A 17,168-nucleotide genomic window follows, 5' to 3' on the forward strand; every position below is an offset into this window, starting at 1 on the left:
ACATCTCACAGCAAGAACTGGAAAATCTGGTGCAGTCCATGAGGAGGAGATGCACTGCAGTACTTAATGCAGCTGGTGGCTACACCAGATACTGACTGTTACTTTTGACCCCCCTTTGTTCAGGGCCACATTCTTTAATTTACGTAAGTCACATGTCTGTTGTTTAATCTTGTTATTTTCATACAAATATCTACACGTTAATTTTGCTGAAAATAAACGCAGTTGACAGTGAGAGGACGTTTCTTTTTTTTGCTGAGTTTACATACACATACAGTACCAGTCAAAAGTTTGCACACACCTACTCGTTCCAGGATTGTTCTTTATTTCACTATTTTCTACATTGTAGAAGAATAGTTTAGACATCAAATCTATGAAATAACACATATGGAATCATGTAGTAAGAAAGAAAAAAAGTGTTAAACTTTGAGATTCTTCAAAGTAGCCACCCTTTGCCTTGATGACAGCTTTGCACTCTCTTGGCATTCTCTCAACCAGCTTCTTGAGGTAGTCACCTGGAATGCATTTCAATTAATAGGTGTGCCTGGTTAAAAGTTCATTTGTGGAATTTCTTTCCTTCTTAATGCGTTTGAGCCAATCAGTTGTGTTGTGACAAGGTAGGGGTAGTATACAGAAGATAGCCCTATTTGGAAAAATACCATCAAAAAAAGCAAAGAGTCAATCATTACTTTAAAGACAATAAGGTCAGTCAATCCAGAACATTTCAAGAACTTCGAACGTTTCTTCAAGCGCAGTTGCAAAAACCATCAAGCGCTATGATGAAACTGGCTCTCATGAGGACCGCCACATAAAAGGAAGAACCAGTTACCTCTGCTGCAGAGGATAAGTTTATTAGAGTTATCTGCCTCAGAAATAAATGCTTCACAGAGTTCAAGTAACAGACATCTCAACGTCAACTGTTCAGAGAAGACTGTGAATCAGGCCTTCATGGTCAAATTGCTGCAAAGAAACCACTACTGAAAGGACACCAATAATAAGAAGAGACTTGCTTGGGCCAAGAGACATGAGCAACGGACATTAGTGGAAATCTGTCCTTTGATCTGATGAGTCCAAATTTGAGATTTTTGGTTCCATCTGCCGTGTCTTTGTGAGACGCCCAGTAGGTGTACAGATGATCTCCCCATATGTGGTTCCCACCGTGAAGCATGGAGGAGGTGTGATGGTGCTTTGCGGGTCACACGATCTGTGATTTATTTAGAATTCAAGGCACACTTAACCAGCATGGCTACCACAGCATTCTGCAGTGATACGCCATCCTATCTGGTTTGTGCTTAGTGGGACTATCATTTGTTTTTCAACAGGACAATGACCCAACACACCTCCAGGCTGTGTAAGGGCTATTTGACCAAGGAGGAGAGTGACGGAGTGCTGCATCAGATGACCTGGCCTCTACAAATCACCTGACCTCAACCCAAATGAGATGGTTTGGGATGAGTTGGACTGCAGAGTGAAGGAAAAGGAGCCAACAAGTGTTCAGCATATGTGGGAACACCTTCAAGACTGTTGGAAAAGCATTCCAGGTGAAGCTGATTGAGAGAATGCCAAGAGTGTGCAAAGCTGTCATCAATGCAAAGGGTGGCTACTTTGAAGAATCTCAAATATAAAATATATTTTGATTTGTTTAACACTTTTTTGGTTACTACATGATTCCATATGTGTTATTTCATAGTTTTGATGTCTTCACTATTATTCTATAATAATATAATAAATAAAACCCCTTGAATGAGTATGTGTCCAAACTTTTGACTGGTACTGTATGTATGTATGTATGTATGTATGTACGTACAGTGGGGAGAACAAGTATTTGATACACTGCCGATTTTGCAGGTTTTCCTACTTACAAAGCATGTAGAGGTCTGTAATTTTTTATCATAGGTACACTTCAACTGTGAGAGACGGAATCTAAAACAAAAATCCAGAAAATCACATTGTATGATTTTTAAGTAATTAATTTGCATTATGTACGTAGATATATATTTTTTTTTAATGGCTCACGAGGCACCCGTCTTTTTCGCACCCATCTCAGTGTTCTAATCCATTGTTAGGCCGTGGGGATGGCACAGTCCAAGAAGGGGAGTGTGGCTACACATCTCTCTCCAGAATGTGCTCTCTCCCATCAATTTGTGCACATTCATTGTTTCATCACCTCATTGTGTGAATTGTTTGTGTTTGATTGTTAGTGTCTATCAATTCCCCATTACATAGATCACCAGTATTACATTTACCGTTAATTCCTATAATTTCTCATCTACAATGTTTGGTAATGTCTGTTAATGCAATCAATACATTATTATTCCAGTCTTAACGTTCTCATTGTCAGAGTGGAGAAACAAGTTTGTTTATTTCATTCTATTTACGGGTTGTCAACTTAGTCACTGTTTTGTTTGGAGCGCTCCTGTCAACGTTGAGTAAGGACGCACAACTGGTTGCGCATAGAAGTGGTCCTATAGGATACCTGGCCTGCACGCAAATGTAGGCAGAAAAATTTGCCCATTTGGGGATCTGATAGTATTTCTGATTGGCTTAATGCACCACCACTAATGAGCTGTGGAGCTTCTCAAAGTATTATTTTCTTCACCTCAAACAGCAAGCAAATGATGGCAAAATCTACGAAAGCTAGTAGGAGTGGGAGGAGGATGGTCGGGACAGGTTAAGTTAAAAAAAAAAAAAAAAAAAAAAACACTTCTGGTTAACTTGATCTCTGACTCCCTCAAGTAATTTGTGTCTTATTTCATCAAACAGTGAACTTATAGCATCAGACACGCTCAATGCATATATATTTAATATTATTAAAACACATTATTAAAAAACACGACTTTCGGTCGACCAAGATTTGTATTTTATTTTTGTCGGGGAAAGCCCCAGTGGCCACACACATCTCCAACTCAATCATCAAGTTTGCTTACGACACAACAGTAGTTGGTCTGATTACCAACAACGATGAGACAGCCTACAGGGAGGAGGTGAGAGCCCTGGCGGAGTGGTGCCAGGAAAATAACCTCTCCCTCAACAAAACAAAGTAGGTGAACGTGGACTACAGGAGTCAGCAGAGAGAGCACGCCCCTATCCACATCGACAGGGACGCAGTGTTGAGGGTCAAAAGCTTCAAGTTCCTCGGCGTGCACATCACTCAGGACCTGAAATGGTCCCTCCACATCAACACCGTGGTAAAGAAGTCGCAACAGCACCTTCAGGAGACTGAAGAAATTTGGCTTGGCCCCTAAGACCCTCACAAACTTTTACAGATGCACTATTGAGAGCATTTGGTCATCGCCCGCAACCGCAGGACTCTCCAGAGGGTGTTGCGGTCAGCCCAATGCATCATCGGGGGCACACTGCCGGCCCTCCAGGACATCTACAGCACCCGGTACACAGGAAGGCCAAGATGATCATCAAGGACCTCAGCCACCCGAGCAACAGCTTGTTCACCTTGCTACAATCTAGCAGGAGGAGACAGTACAGTTTATCAAAGCAGGGGCCAAGAGTCTGAAAAACAGCTTCTATCTCCAGGCCATTAGACTGCTGCAACAGTCATCATTAGCCAGCCCCCACCTGGTACAATGCCCTGCACCTTAGAGACTGCTAACCTATGTACATAAAGTTATCGAACACTGGTCACTTTAATAATGTTTACAATGTTTATTGTTCTGAAATCATTTCTGTAGTTAGAAACAGATAAGATTAGCATTCCTGCAACATTTTGTGCAAATGTGATTAGATCTTTGAGAAACTAAGCTAATTGATTACTCACTTAATATATACACATACTGTAATCTCAACATAGCTCATCCTATTTAACTACTGTTGTACATAACTTGTACTACTTCTGTATTGTCCATACTGTTCTATACACACCACATATTTATATTCTGGACTGACATTGCTAGTTCTAATATTAATTTCTTTTTGGGGGGGGGGGTTATTTGTGTATTAGTATTGTACTGTTAGACACTTACTGTTGACTAACCCCATTCCGTACAAATTTGCGCAACCGCGGCATTCAAACAACGCTGTACGTTAAATTGTGACATGTCATAACGTGACGTACAGCATGCATAATGCAACTCATTCTGTGTCGTACAGCCTCTCTCCACCAGGTGTAGCGCTTCTCTCGCACATTAAAAACAAGAAAGGGACAGGGTAAGGGGGGATACCTAGTCAATTGTACAACTGAATGCATCACTGCAAGCCATCATGACTCTCAATAGCCACTGTTTACTTCTGAAGATAAATGTAGCGCCGCCCTACAAACCAGATTCAAATTCAACACAAACCTTCAAATAATGACACATTATATAAACTCTTTATAGTGTTTATTAACATTTTAGAGGCGATAAGTTGGACAGATCGGGTGAAAAAAGCAGTTTCCCCACAGCTTTCCCTATCCTTTCCCTATCACGCAGTAGGTTTCGTTCCCCAACCGCCATTTAAAAAAAAAAACCCGACAGAGCTCATTGCCTTCTTCAATCATGCAGACGGGCAGTATGAAGGTCTCGTCATTGATTTTGCTGGAAAAAGGGGAGAAATTGCGCTTTACAATGGTATTCATATTACAGTTGACCTGGAAGTATTATGTTTTTGGGCGCTAAAATAAGGTCAATTGTACGTTACAGCGCGATGTACAAAAGTGCTTTAGGTAACTATACTGCACTGTTGGAGCTAGAAACATAAGCATTTCGCTGCACTTGCTTTAACATCTTCTAATCTGTGTACGCGACAAATAAAATGGTATTAGCGGTAAAAAAACGCTGTGTTCTTTCTCAGTGTCTTAACCATTGTGGTGAGGTGATCCTATCAACAGAGCAGTGCCTTTCCCTTAATGTATGGGAAAATATTAGCTTTTGGGGGGGGGGGGTTTATATGTGAAAGACCCCACGCGCAGCACTGAACCAGGACACCTTTGTCACTGAGGAGAACTAGACATCAGTTCTTAGAAATAGCCATTCAGTCAATCACTTTCTAATCTAAGCACACACCTTCAGGACAACCATCTAAAATGAAATCTTGTTTAAATCAATCAAGCAATTATTTACCATTAAAGCAGGAATCCTTAATGGTGAAACTGCCATGTCCATTTGTGATACTACAACAAAGAAGTTACTTCAAATACCAAACACTTTTTTCCTGCTCCGATAATTTAAAAAAAAAACACAATGCTGGATGCTCCGCTCTGTTTAATCAACAAAACAAAAAAATGTGCTGGGGGTGAACAGTGGCGCCATTACCCTTACGCGTATTTCAGCTTTAACATTATTAGGGTACTAAAGACACACCCACACAAATGTAAATACATATGTAAAGTTTAAGCACACATGTATAATATATATACAAAAGACATACAGATAAACACTGTGGCTGGTACACTGTTGTCTTCCCCCCTGTTAGGCTGTCAGGAAGCATCAGCACTCAGGGCCAAATGATGGCTGATGATGGAATCAGTGAGGCAGATGTGCAAACACGCCTGGTGGAGCAGCCCGCACCACAGGCCTCCTGTCACTAATAAACCCAGCCCAGCTCGGCAATGGAAAAGGGCTAAATCTACTCCACAGCCCGCAAAGTCCCCTCACCCTTACACACAGGTGTTTGAGTGGACTTTACATATTGAACTAGGTGAAGGATCGTGAGGACACTACAGGGGTTGGCCTGGGTATTATGGGATGTCAGGAAGGAGGGTAAAGGAAGGGAGCACCCCTCTAGTCTACAACAGGATGGAAAAGGCTTCTAATATCAGTATTACGAAAGGAAAGCCAATGTTATTACGCAATGTAGGCTAAGTATGGTCAAGGTGAGGGTAAAAGGGAAGCAGAAAGCTCAGTAATTGTTTAACTATTCTAGGTTTAAAATTAAATTCCACTTAAAAACCTTATCCTGGATCACAGTAACTTACCAGTAATATTGTAATATTAAATCAAACTATACTCTGATATACAACTGTGACCACACAACACTACTCAATATGACAAAATACTATTTTCGTTCAATAAACATTTGGTGGATTACCGCAAAAATGGGGAACAAAGTAAGAAAATTGTCTGTTGGCATTGCATTAAAGACCACAATTGGTTAAATAAAAAAGTATACCAGTCTCATTTAAGCACCAAAAAATGTACAGCTGTGCCATATACTTTGACTTTTTCCACATTTTCCTACATTACAGCCCTAATCTAAAATGGATTTTGAAAAACTCAGCAATCTACACACAATATCCCATAATGACAAAGTGAAACCTGGTTTAGAATTTTTTGCGAATGTATTAAAATTTAAAACTGAAATACCTTATTTATATAATTCAGACCCTTTGCTATGGGACTCAAAATTGAGCTCAGGTGCATCCTGTTTCCATTGATCATCCTTGAGAGGTTTCTATGACTTGATTGGAGACCACCTGTGGTAAACTCAATTGATTGGACATGATTTGGAAAGGCACACACCTGCCTATATAAGGTCCCACAGTTGACAGGGCATGTCAGGGCAAAAACCAAGCTATGAGGTCCAAGGATTTGTCCGTAGAGCTCAGAGACAGGATTGTGTCGAGGCACAGAACTAGGGAAGAGTACCAAAAAATGTCTGCAGTTGTGAAGGTCCCCAAGAACACAGTGGCATCCATCATTCTTAAATGGAAGTTGTTCAGAACCACCAAGACTCCTCCTAGATCTGGCCGCCTGTCCCAACTGAGCTATCGAAGAAGGACCTTGGTCAGGGTGGTGATCAAGAACCCAATGGTCATTCTGACAGAGCTCTAGTGTTCCTCTGTGGAGATGGGAGAACCTTCCAGAAGGACAACCATCTCTGCAGCACTCAACCAATCAGGCCTTTATTGTAGTGGCCAGACGGAAGCCACTCCTCAGTAAAAGGCACATGACAGCACGCTTGGGAGTTGTCAAAAGGCACCTAAAGACTCTCAGACCATGAGAAACAAGATTCTCTGGTTTGACAAAACCAAGATTGAACTATTTGGCCTGAATGCCAATCATCACGTCTGGAGGCAACCTACAGTGAAGCAGTGGTGGCAGCATCATGCAATGGGGATGTTTTTCAGCGGCAGGGACTGGGAGACTAGTCAGGATCGAGGCAAAGATGAACGGAGCAAAGTACAGAGAGATCCTTGATGAAAACCTGCTCCAGAGCGCTCAGTACCTCAGACTGGGGCGAAGGTTTACCTTCCAACAGGACAACGACCCTAAGCACACAACCAAGACAACGCAGGAGTGACTTCAGGACAAGTCTGAATGTTCTTGAGTGGCACAGCCAGACCCAGACTTGAACTCGATCGAACCTCTCTGGAGAGACCTGAAAAAAGCTGTGCAGCAACGCTCCCCATCCTACCTGACAGAGCTTGAGAAGATCTGTGGTCCCGTGTGGCTCAGTTGGTAGAGCATGGCGCTTGCAACGCCAGGGTTGTGGGTTCATTCCCCACGGGGGGACCAGGATGAATATGTATGAACTTTCCAATGTGTAAGTCGCTCTGGATAAGAGCGTCTGCTAAATGACTTAAATGTAAATGTAAAATCTGCAGAGAATGGGAGAAATTCCCCAAATACAGGTGTGCCAAGCTTGTAGCATCATACCCAAGAAGACTCGAAGCTGTAATCACTGCCAAAGGTGATTCAAAAAAGTACTGAGTAAATGGTCAGAATACTTATATAAATGTGATATAAACTCAGCAAAAACGTCCCTTTTTCAGGACCCTGTCTTTCAAAGATAATTAGTAAAAATCCAAAAAACTTCACAGATCTTCATTGTAAAGGGTTTAAACACTGTTTCCCATGCTTGTTCAATGAATCATAAACAATGAACATGCACCCGTGGAACGGTCGTTAAGACACCAACAGCTTACAGACGGTAGACAATTAAGGTCACAGTTATGAAAACGTAGGACACTAAAGAGGCCTTTCTACTGACTCTGAAAAAAAACAAAAGAAAGATGCCCAGGGTCCCTGCTCATCTGCATGAACGTGCCTTAGGCATGCTGCAAGGAGGCATGAGGACTGCAGATGTGGCCAGGGCAAATAAATTGCAATGTCCGTACCGTGAGCCGCCTAAGACAGCGCTACAGGGAGACAGGACGGACAGCTGATCGTCCTTGCAGTGGCAGACCACGTCTAACAACACCTGCAAAGGATCGGTACATCCGAACATCACACCTGCGGGACAGGTACAGGATGGCAACAACAACTGCTCGAGTTACACCAGGAATGCACAATCCCTCCATCAGTGCTCAGACAGTCCGCAATAGGTTGAGAGAGGCTGGACTGAGGGCTTCTAGGCCTGTTTTAAGGCAGGTCCTCACCAGACATCACCGGCAACAACCATCGCCTATGGGCACAAACCCACCGTCGCTGGACCAGACAGGACTGGCAAAAAGTGCTCTTCACTGACGAGTCGCAGTTTTGTCTCACCAGGGGTGATGATCGGATTCGCGTTTATCGTCAAAGGATTGAGCGTTACACAGAGGCCTGTACTCTGGAGCGGGATCGATTTGAAGGGTCCGTCATGATCTGGGGTGGTGTCACAGCATCATCGGACTGAGCTTGTTGTCATTGCAGGCAATCTCAACGCTGTGCGTTACAGGGAAGACATCCTCCTCCCTCATGTGGTACCCTCCTGCAGGCTCATCCTCCATACTGCTCATTCTGTGTGTGATGTCCTGCAAGACAGGAATGTCAGTGATCTGCCATGGCCAGCGAAGAGCCCGGATCTCAATCCCATTGAGCATGTCTGGGACTTGTTGGATCGGAGGGTGAGGGCTAGGGCCATTCCCCCCAGAAATGTCTGGGAACTTGCAGGTGCCTTGGTGGAAGAGTGGGGTAACATCTCACAGCAAGAACTGGCAAATCTGGTGCAGTCCATGAGGAGGAGATGCACTGCAGTACTTAATGCAGCTGGCGGCCACACCAGATACTAACTGTTACTTTTGATTTTGACCCCCCTTTGTTGAGGGACACATTATTCAATTTTTGTTAGTCACATGTCTGTGGAACTTGTTCAGTTGATGTCTCAGTTGTTGAATCTTATGTTCATACAAATATTTACATGTTAAGTTTGCTGAAAATAAACGCAATTGACAGTGAGAGGACGTTTTTTTGTTGTTGCTGAGTTTGTTTATATTTTTTATAACCGGCAAAAATAAATCTAGCAACCTGCTTTTGCTTTGTCATTATGGGGTATTGTGTGTAGATTGAGAAGAAAAAAAACATTGGTCCATTTTAGAATAAGGCTGGGTGATTTAAAAATTCATAGTCAATCGATCAATAATATAATAATAATTTTAGCAAAATGTAAAATCTGTAAAAATGCTGAGAATAAAAAGGTACTGAACTTGTGAAACATCACAACACTGTTGAAAAATATATGGCAAATAGAAATCAAAACTGGATGGTCTTCAGAGATAGATGGAGGGGTTGAGGGTAGCTGAAGGAAGAGACTAAAAACAAACTAAAGATAACTCATGTAAAATATACTGTCTCTGTAAAATAAATGTATCACACTACCGTTCAAAAGATTGGGGTCACTTAGAAATGTCCTTGTTTTTGAAAAAAAAAAAATTGGCCATTAACATAACATCAAATTGATCAGAAATGCAGTGTAGACATTGTTCATGTTTTTCAGTTCGCTGCAGCTAGAGAATGGAACGAGCTGCACTCACTCACTCAAACTGGACAGTTTATTCTCAATCTCTTCATTCAAAGACTCAAACATGGACACTCTTACTGACAGTTGTGGCTGCTTTGCGGGATGTATTGTTGTCTCTACCTTCTTGCCCTTTGTGCTGTTGTCTGTGCCCTATAATGTTTGTGCCATGTTTTATAGTGATGCACCGATAGGATCATTTTGGGATATACCGATATCCAATATTTTCCTTGCCAAAAAAAAATATATACAGTGGGGCAAAAAAGTATTTAGTCAGCCACCAATTGTGCAAGTTCCCCCACTTAAAAAGATGAGGCCTGTAATTTTCATCATAGGTACACTTCAACTATGACAGACAAAATGAGAAAAAGAAATCCAGAAAATCACATTGTAGGATTTTTAATGAATTTATTTGCAAATTATGGTGGAAAATAAGTATTTGGTCACTTACAAACAAGCAAGATTTCTGGCTCTCACAGACCTGTAACTTCTTCTTTAAGAGGCTCCTCTGTCCTCCACTCGTTACCTGTATTAATGGCACCTGTTTGAACTTGTTATCAGTATAAAAGACACCTGTCCACAACCTCAAACAGTCACACTCCAAACTCCACTATGGCCAAGACCAAAGAGCTGTCAAAGGACACCAGAAACAAAATTGTAGACCTGCACCAGGCTGGGAAGACTGAATCTGCAATAGGTAAGCAGCTTGGTTTGAAGAAATCAACTGTGGGAGCAATTATTAGGAAATGGAAGACATACAAGACCACTGATAATCTCCCTCGATCTGGGGCTCCACGCAAGATCTCACCCCGTGGGGTCAAAATGATCACAAGAACGGTGAGCAAAAATCCCAGAACCACACGGGGGTACCTAGTGAATGACCTGCAGAGAGCTGGGACCAAAGTAACAAAGCCTACCATCAGTAACACACTACGCCGCCAGGGACTCAAATCCTGCAGTGCCAGACGTGTCCCCCTGCTTAAGCCAGTACATGTCCAGGCCCGTCTGAAGTTTGCTAGAGAGCATTTGGATGATCCAGAAGAAGATTGGGAGAATGTCATATGGTCAGATGAAACCAAAATAGAACTTTTTGGTAAAAACTCAACTCGTCGTGTTTGGAGGACAAAGAATGCTGAGTTGCATCCAAAGAACACCATACCTACTGTGAAGCATGGGGGTGGAAACATCATGCTTTGGGGCTGTTTTTCTGCAAAGGGACCAGGACGACTGATCCGTGTAAAGGAAAGAATGAATGGGGCCATGTATCGTGAGATTTTGAGTGAAAACCTCCTTCCATCAGCAAGGGCATTGAAGATGAAACGTGGCTGGGTCTTTCAGCATGACAATGATCCCAAACACACCGCCCGGGCAATGAAGGAGTTGCTTCGTAAGAAGCATTTCAAGGTCCTGGAGTGGCCTAGCCAGTCTCCAGATCTCAACCCCATAGAAAATCTTTGGAGGGAGTTGAAAGTCCGTGTTGCCCAGCAACAGCCCCAAAACATCACTGCTCTAGAGGAGATCTGCATGGAGGAATGGGCCAAAATACCAGCAACAGTGTGTGAAAACCTTGTGAAGACTTACAGAAAACGTTTGACCTCTGTCATTGCCAACAAAGGGTATATAACAAAGTATTGAGAAACTTTTGTTATTGACCAAATACTTATTTTCCACCATAATTTGCAAATAAATTCATAAAAAATCCTACAATGTGATTTTCTGGATTTTGTCTGTCATAGTTGAAGTGTACCTATGATGAAAATTACAGGCCTCTCATCTTTTTAAGTGGGAGAACTTGCACAATTGGTGGCTGACTAAATACTTTTTTGCCCCACTGTATTTAATTGAATTTTGCAGCCTTTAAAAAGCATTCTAGTACAGTTAAATAGTTAACACACACGGACGCAGTGGTCTACGGCACTGCATCTCAGTCGCCTCTTCACTGTTGACATTGAGACTGGTGTTTTGTGGGTACTATTTAATGAAGTTGCCAGTTGAGGACTTGTGAGGCGTCTGTTTCTCAAACTAGACACTAATGTACTTGTTCTCTTGCTCAGTTGTTCACCGGGGCCTCCCACTCTTTCTATTCTGGTTAGAGCCAGTTTGGTGAGTATAACGGCCTTGGAAGAACTGGGACATTTTCAACTTCCAGGAATTATGTACAGATCGTTGCAACATGGGGCCGTGCATTACCATGCTGAAATATGAGGTGATGGTGGGGGATGAATGGCACAACAATGGGCCTCAGGATCTCATCACGGTATATCTCTGTGCATTCGAATTGCCATTGCCAAAATGCAATTGTGTTCACTGTCCGTAGCATATGCCTGCACATACCATGACCCCACCCGCCACCATGGGGCGCTCTGTTCACAACGTTGATTTCAGCAAACCGCTCGCCCACACGACGCCATACACGCTGTCTGCAATTTGCCCGGTACAGTTGAAACCGGAATTCATCTGTGCAAGCGACCATCGAAGGTGAGCATTTTCCCACTTAAGTCGGTTATGATGCCAAACTGCAGTCAGGTCAAGACCCTTGTGAGGACGAGCACGCAGATGAGCTTCCCTGAGATGGTTTCTGACAGTTTGCGCTGAAATTCACAGTTTCATCAGCTGTCTGGGTGGCTGGTCTCAGACGATCCCGTAGGTGAAGAAACCGGATGTGGAGATCTTGGGCTGGCGTTGTAACACATGATCTGCGGTTGTGAGGCCAGTTTGTCGTTTTTAGAGAATTTGGCAGTACGTCCGAGGTGGCTTATGGTAGATAAATGAACATTTAATTCTCTGGCAACAGGTCTGGTGGACATTCCTGCAGTCAGCAAGCCAATTGCATGCTCCCTCAAAACTTGAGACATCTGTGACATTGTGTTGTGTGACAACTGCACATTTTGGAGTGGCCTTTTATTGTACACAACACAAGGTGCACCTGTGTAATGTTCATGCTGTTTAATCAGCTTCTTGATATGCCACACCTGTCAGACGGATGGATTATCTTGGCAAAGGACAAATGCTCACTAACAGGGATGTAAACTAATTTTGGCGCAAAATAAGCTTTTTGTGTATATGGAAAATTTCTGGGATCTTCTATTTCAGCTCATGAAACATGGGACCAACAATTTAAATGTTGTGTTTATATTTTTGTTCAGTGCATTAACATACATGTGCCACACAGAGAGCCTTGTTCAGAGGATAGTTGGGCCTCATCTCCAGCGATCATTCTTGGAATAAAAACGCAAAGGAATATGCAGAGAGAGAAAAGGAGAGTGACCTTTTTTAAGATGGTATCGCCTTTAATCCTTAGCATGGTCCTGCTTGGGACACAAGCTGCAAGAGGCTGATACAACGGCCCAAATGCCACCTTGCATCTGCATCTCTAGGTTGCATATTAATGGAGAGCTAGCTACAGCACTCTGTCTGAAGAGGATGTCATTAGAGGGACACCCCGGGTGACAGCCATATTGGTCAAGTTGAACACTTACCTCAGCGGCTACAGTTGATGGGTTGTACATTGGAAGGAATGTTGAAGAAATTGTGTTGTAGCATGTCTGAGAGTCATAGCTTTTATTGCAGGCAGGTAGCCTAGCGGTTAGAGCATTGGGCCAGTAACCGAAAGGTCGGCAGTTTGAATCCCAGAGCCGACAAGGTGAAAAATCTGTCGATGTGCCCTTGATCTAGGCACTTAATTGCTCCAGGGTCGCCGTTGATAATGACAGAACCTGGCCGTGACTCCACTTTCCAAAGGTGTCTCAGGGGGAGTTGGGCTATTACACCCAACCAAGCTTTATATGAGAAAATGTGATGGTAGAGATAAAACTGGGTCTCACTTTCCAATGAAAGCCTGTTGAAAATTATTTGAGATGGTCTTTCTCTCTTCAACACAAATATCACACACACAACTGTAACTTACAGATCGTGGCATGCTAGAACGCATGGCTTACTGAGAGCACATACAGTAAATGAGGATTACTGATATGAACTATTTTACTGAAAATGTCCCTTTATTTTTTGCAAGTGATGTAGCGAGGAACAAATGTTATAGTGGCATTGCCCTCTGCTGGATAGGATGGAAGCTGCTACAACATAATAACATTATGTGTGAGTGATGGTCAGTAATTAGACTTGCCATTTTCGTCTCAAACAGTCATTAGTCACTTCCGAACAAGTCCCATGTTATAATGTTAATATCTCTGAATTGCTGCAATTAGAAAAGGTTTGCTCTAAGGCTCGATTATTTTTGTTGCTTTCAAAATGTCACTGGGGGAAATTGACTTCAGATGGGGGACAATAAAAGTTTTGAATCAATAGATCAAGTATTCCATGCTTCTTCTCTAATGACTATGGTCTCGATCATGTTAATATCTTTGAATAAAAATATACCATCAGTGAAACCGGTAAATGTCACCATTAGGTGTTTTGTACCAGCCAATTAATGTGTCACAAATGTAACTCATCTATAAGAAGTTAAACACTATTGTCATATTGTGACAATTGATTAGGAACACAAAAATAACATGGAGCACCAATACGATACTGCTTGTTGTTCTTCTTAAGGAAAAAACTATGATTCCCTAGCTCCCCTAGTTGAACATGGCAGATCAAACATGTGTCAGTAGCCCTCTGGCTCTTTGTCTGACAAATAGGCATTACGCTTGGGTGGTCTTTAAGAAAGATGACTGGTGTTTTACATGGGGGGGGGACAGTATCTTAAAGAAGCCCACCGTTTTGATGGAGCTGCGTGTTTTCTCTTTCCACTCGTGGCTGCTCAGCTCAAAGGTGCAGTGCACGTAGGTCTCTCTGTCGTACGAGCCCAGGATAAAAAGCCTGAGGGAGAAATTAGAGAAGAAAAAGCTAATTTTAGACAGTACATCGTTGCTGACTCTCTCCGTCTCCCTATGTGTAGTGCATTGCCTATGTAACAATATGTAACAATATATTTAAAATACAGACGTACACACTTGAAAGACCTTGATGCCACTGTAGACGAACCAAATTATTTGGGCTGGGACAAGTGTTTTCAGGTACTACTAGGATGCATCAGAGACCCCTGACCAATGGTACAAGGATACTGAAGCAAACACTGTCAAGGCTATTGCTGCCCTTTTGTGAAGTGATGAAAATACACCAAAAAATAGTAAAATACTAAGGGAAAGCAGTAGTAGATGCGCATTTGAAGTGTTAAACTATTTATATTGCAGGATTACTTTCTACAATATACAGTAGGTAGACCTAATTGAAAATGATAGTTTCAACTTATTTTAAAGTCATAAAAACACAATTGACAAGTGTTTCAAAAAGAAACAGTAGTAACTATTTTTATTTGCCTCAATTACACCACTGGATATGTATGTTCTTGTCCCATTAACTCAATTGAGCTCTATCTGTAAACAGGATGTGCAGATGACATACTGGATTCTGGATGAACAATATGCTGACTGTGTCTCCATCTGCTGGTAACAGACAATACATTTTACACAGACTTGACAACCTAATCCTGCCAGTCACTGACTAATTATAATTTTGTCAAACTCCTTTAAAAATTGAGGTCAAATCTGGCCACTTAAACTTTGGACACCCTTCTGTCTTGACCAGTGTCTTAACTGGTTCACTAGCCAGTGCCTGGCTTTAAATAAGTTACCAAAACACAATAATGTTTTCAAATTCATGTATTATATAAAGTCGTGGCCAAAAGTTTTGAGAATGACACAAATATTAATTTTCACAAAGTCTGCTGCCTCAGTGTCTTTAGATATTTTTGTCAAATGTTACTATGGAATACTGAAGTATAATTACAAGCATTTCATAAGTGTCAAAGGCTTTTATTGACAAATAGCATGCTGTCAATTAACTTCTGGGCCACATCCTGACTGATGGCAGCCCATTCTTGCATAATCAATGCTTGGAGTTTGTCAGAATTTGTGGGGTTTTGTTTGTCCACCCGCCTCTTGAGGATTGACCACAAGTTCTCAGTGGGATTAAGGTCTGGGGAGTTTCCTGGCCATGGACCCAAAATATCAATGTTTTGTTCCCCGAGTCACTTAGTTGTCACTTTTGCCTTATGGTAAGGTGCTCCATCATGCTGGAAAAGGCATTGTTTGTCACCAAACTTTTCCTGGATGGTTGGGAGAAGTTGCTCTCGGAGGATGTGTTGGTACCATTCTTTATTCATGGCTGTGTTCTCAGGCAAAATTGTGAGTGAGCCCACTCCCTTGGCTGAGAAGCAACCCCACACATGAATGGTCTCAGGATGCTTTACTGTTGGCATGACACAGGACTGATGGTAGCGCTCACCTTGTCTTCTCCGGACAAGCTTTTTTCCGGATGCCAAAAACAATCGGAAAGGGGATTAAGAGAAAATGACTTTACCCCAGTCCTCAGCAGTCCAATCCCTGTACCTTTTGCAGAATATCAGTCTGTCCCTGATGTTTTTCCTGGAGAGAAGTGGCTTCTTTGCTGCCCTTCTTGACATCAAGCCATCCTCCAAAAGTCTTCTCCTCACTGTGCTGTGCGTGCAGATGCACTCACACCTGCCTGCTGCCATTCCTGAGCAAGTGCTGTACTGGTGGTGCCCCGATCCCGCAGCTGAATCAACTTTAGGAGACGGTCCTGGCGCTTGTTGGACTTTCTTGGGCGCCCTGAAGTCTTCTTCACAACAATTGAACCGCTCTCCTTGAAGTTCTTGATGATCCGATAAATGGTTGATTTAGGTGCAATCTTACTGGCAGCAATATCCTTGCCTGTGAAGCCCTTTTTGTGCAAAGCAATGATGACGGCACGTGTTTCCTTGCAGGTAACCATGGTTGACAGAGGAAGAACAATGATTCCAAGCACCACCCTCCTTTTGAAGCTTCCAGTCTGTTATTCGAACTCAATCAGCATGACAGAGTGATCTCCAGCCTTGTCCTCGTCAACACTCACATCTGTGTTAACGAGAGAATCACTGACATGATGTCAGCTGGTCCTTTTGTGGCAGGGCTGAAATGCAGTGGAAATGTTTTTTGGGGATTCAGTTCATTTGGATGGCACAGAGGGACTTTGCAATTAATTGCAATTCATCTGATCACTCTTCATAACATTCTGGAGTATATGCAAATTGCAATCATACAAAGTGAGGCAGCAGACTGAAAATTAATATTTGTGTCATTCTCAAAACTTTTGGCCACGACTGTACAGTTGAAGTCGGAAGTTTACATACACTTAGGTTGGAGTCATTAAAACTCGTTTTTCAACCACTCCACAAATTTCTTATTAACAAACTATAGTTTTGGCAATTCGGTTAGGACATCTACATTGTGCATGACACAAGTAATTTTTCCAACAATTGTTTACAGACAGATTATTTCACTGTATCACAATTCCAGTGGGTCAGAAGTTTACATAGTTGACTGTGCCTTTAAACAGCTTGGAAAATTCCAGAAAATGATGTCATGGCTTTAGAAGCTTCTGATAGGCTAATTGACATAATTTGAGTCAATTGGAGGTGTACCTTAGGATGTATTTCAAGGCCTACCTTCAAACTCAGT

At 42.3% G+C, this 17,168-nt stretch overlaps 1 protein-coding gene across 1 annotated transcript in view; it reads right to left on the minus strand.

The window, feature by feature from the left end:
- LOC120017615 (PDZ domain-containing protein 8-like) overlaps window positions 1-17,168 on the minus strand; it is a 73,781-nt gene that overhangs the window by 28,245 nt on the left and 28,368 nt on the right. Inside the window, exon 3 of the mRNA XM_038960499.1 lies at window positions 14,367-14,469. Coding sequence (XP_038816427.1) covers window positions 14,367-14,469 — 103 coding nt within the window. The remainder of the gene's footprint in view (window positions 1-14,366; window positions 14,470-17,168) is intronic.

The sequence above is a fragment of the Salvelinus namaycush genome, chromosome 22 (assembly GCF_016432855.1).
Source record: "Salvelinus namaycush isolate Seneca chromosome 22, SaNama_1.0, whole genome shotgun sequence".
NCBI classification, from domain to species: domain Eukaryota; kingdom Metazoa; phylum Chordata; class Actinopteri; order Salmoniformes; family Salmonidae; genus Salvelinus; species Salvelinus namaycush.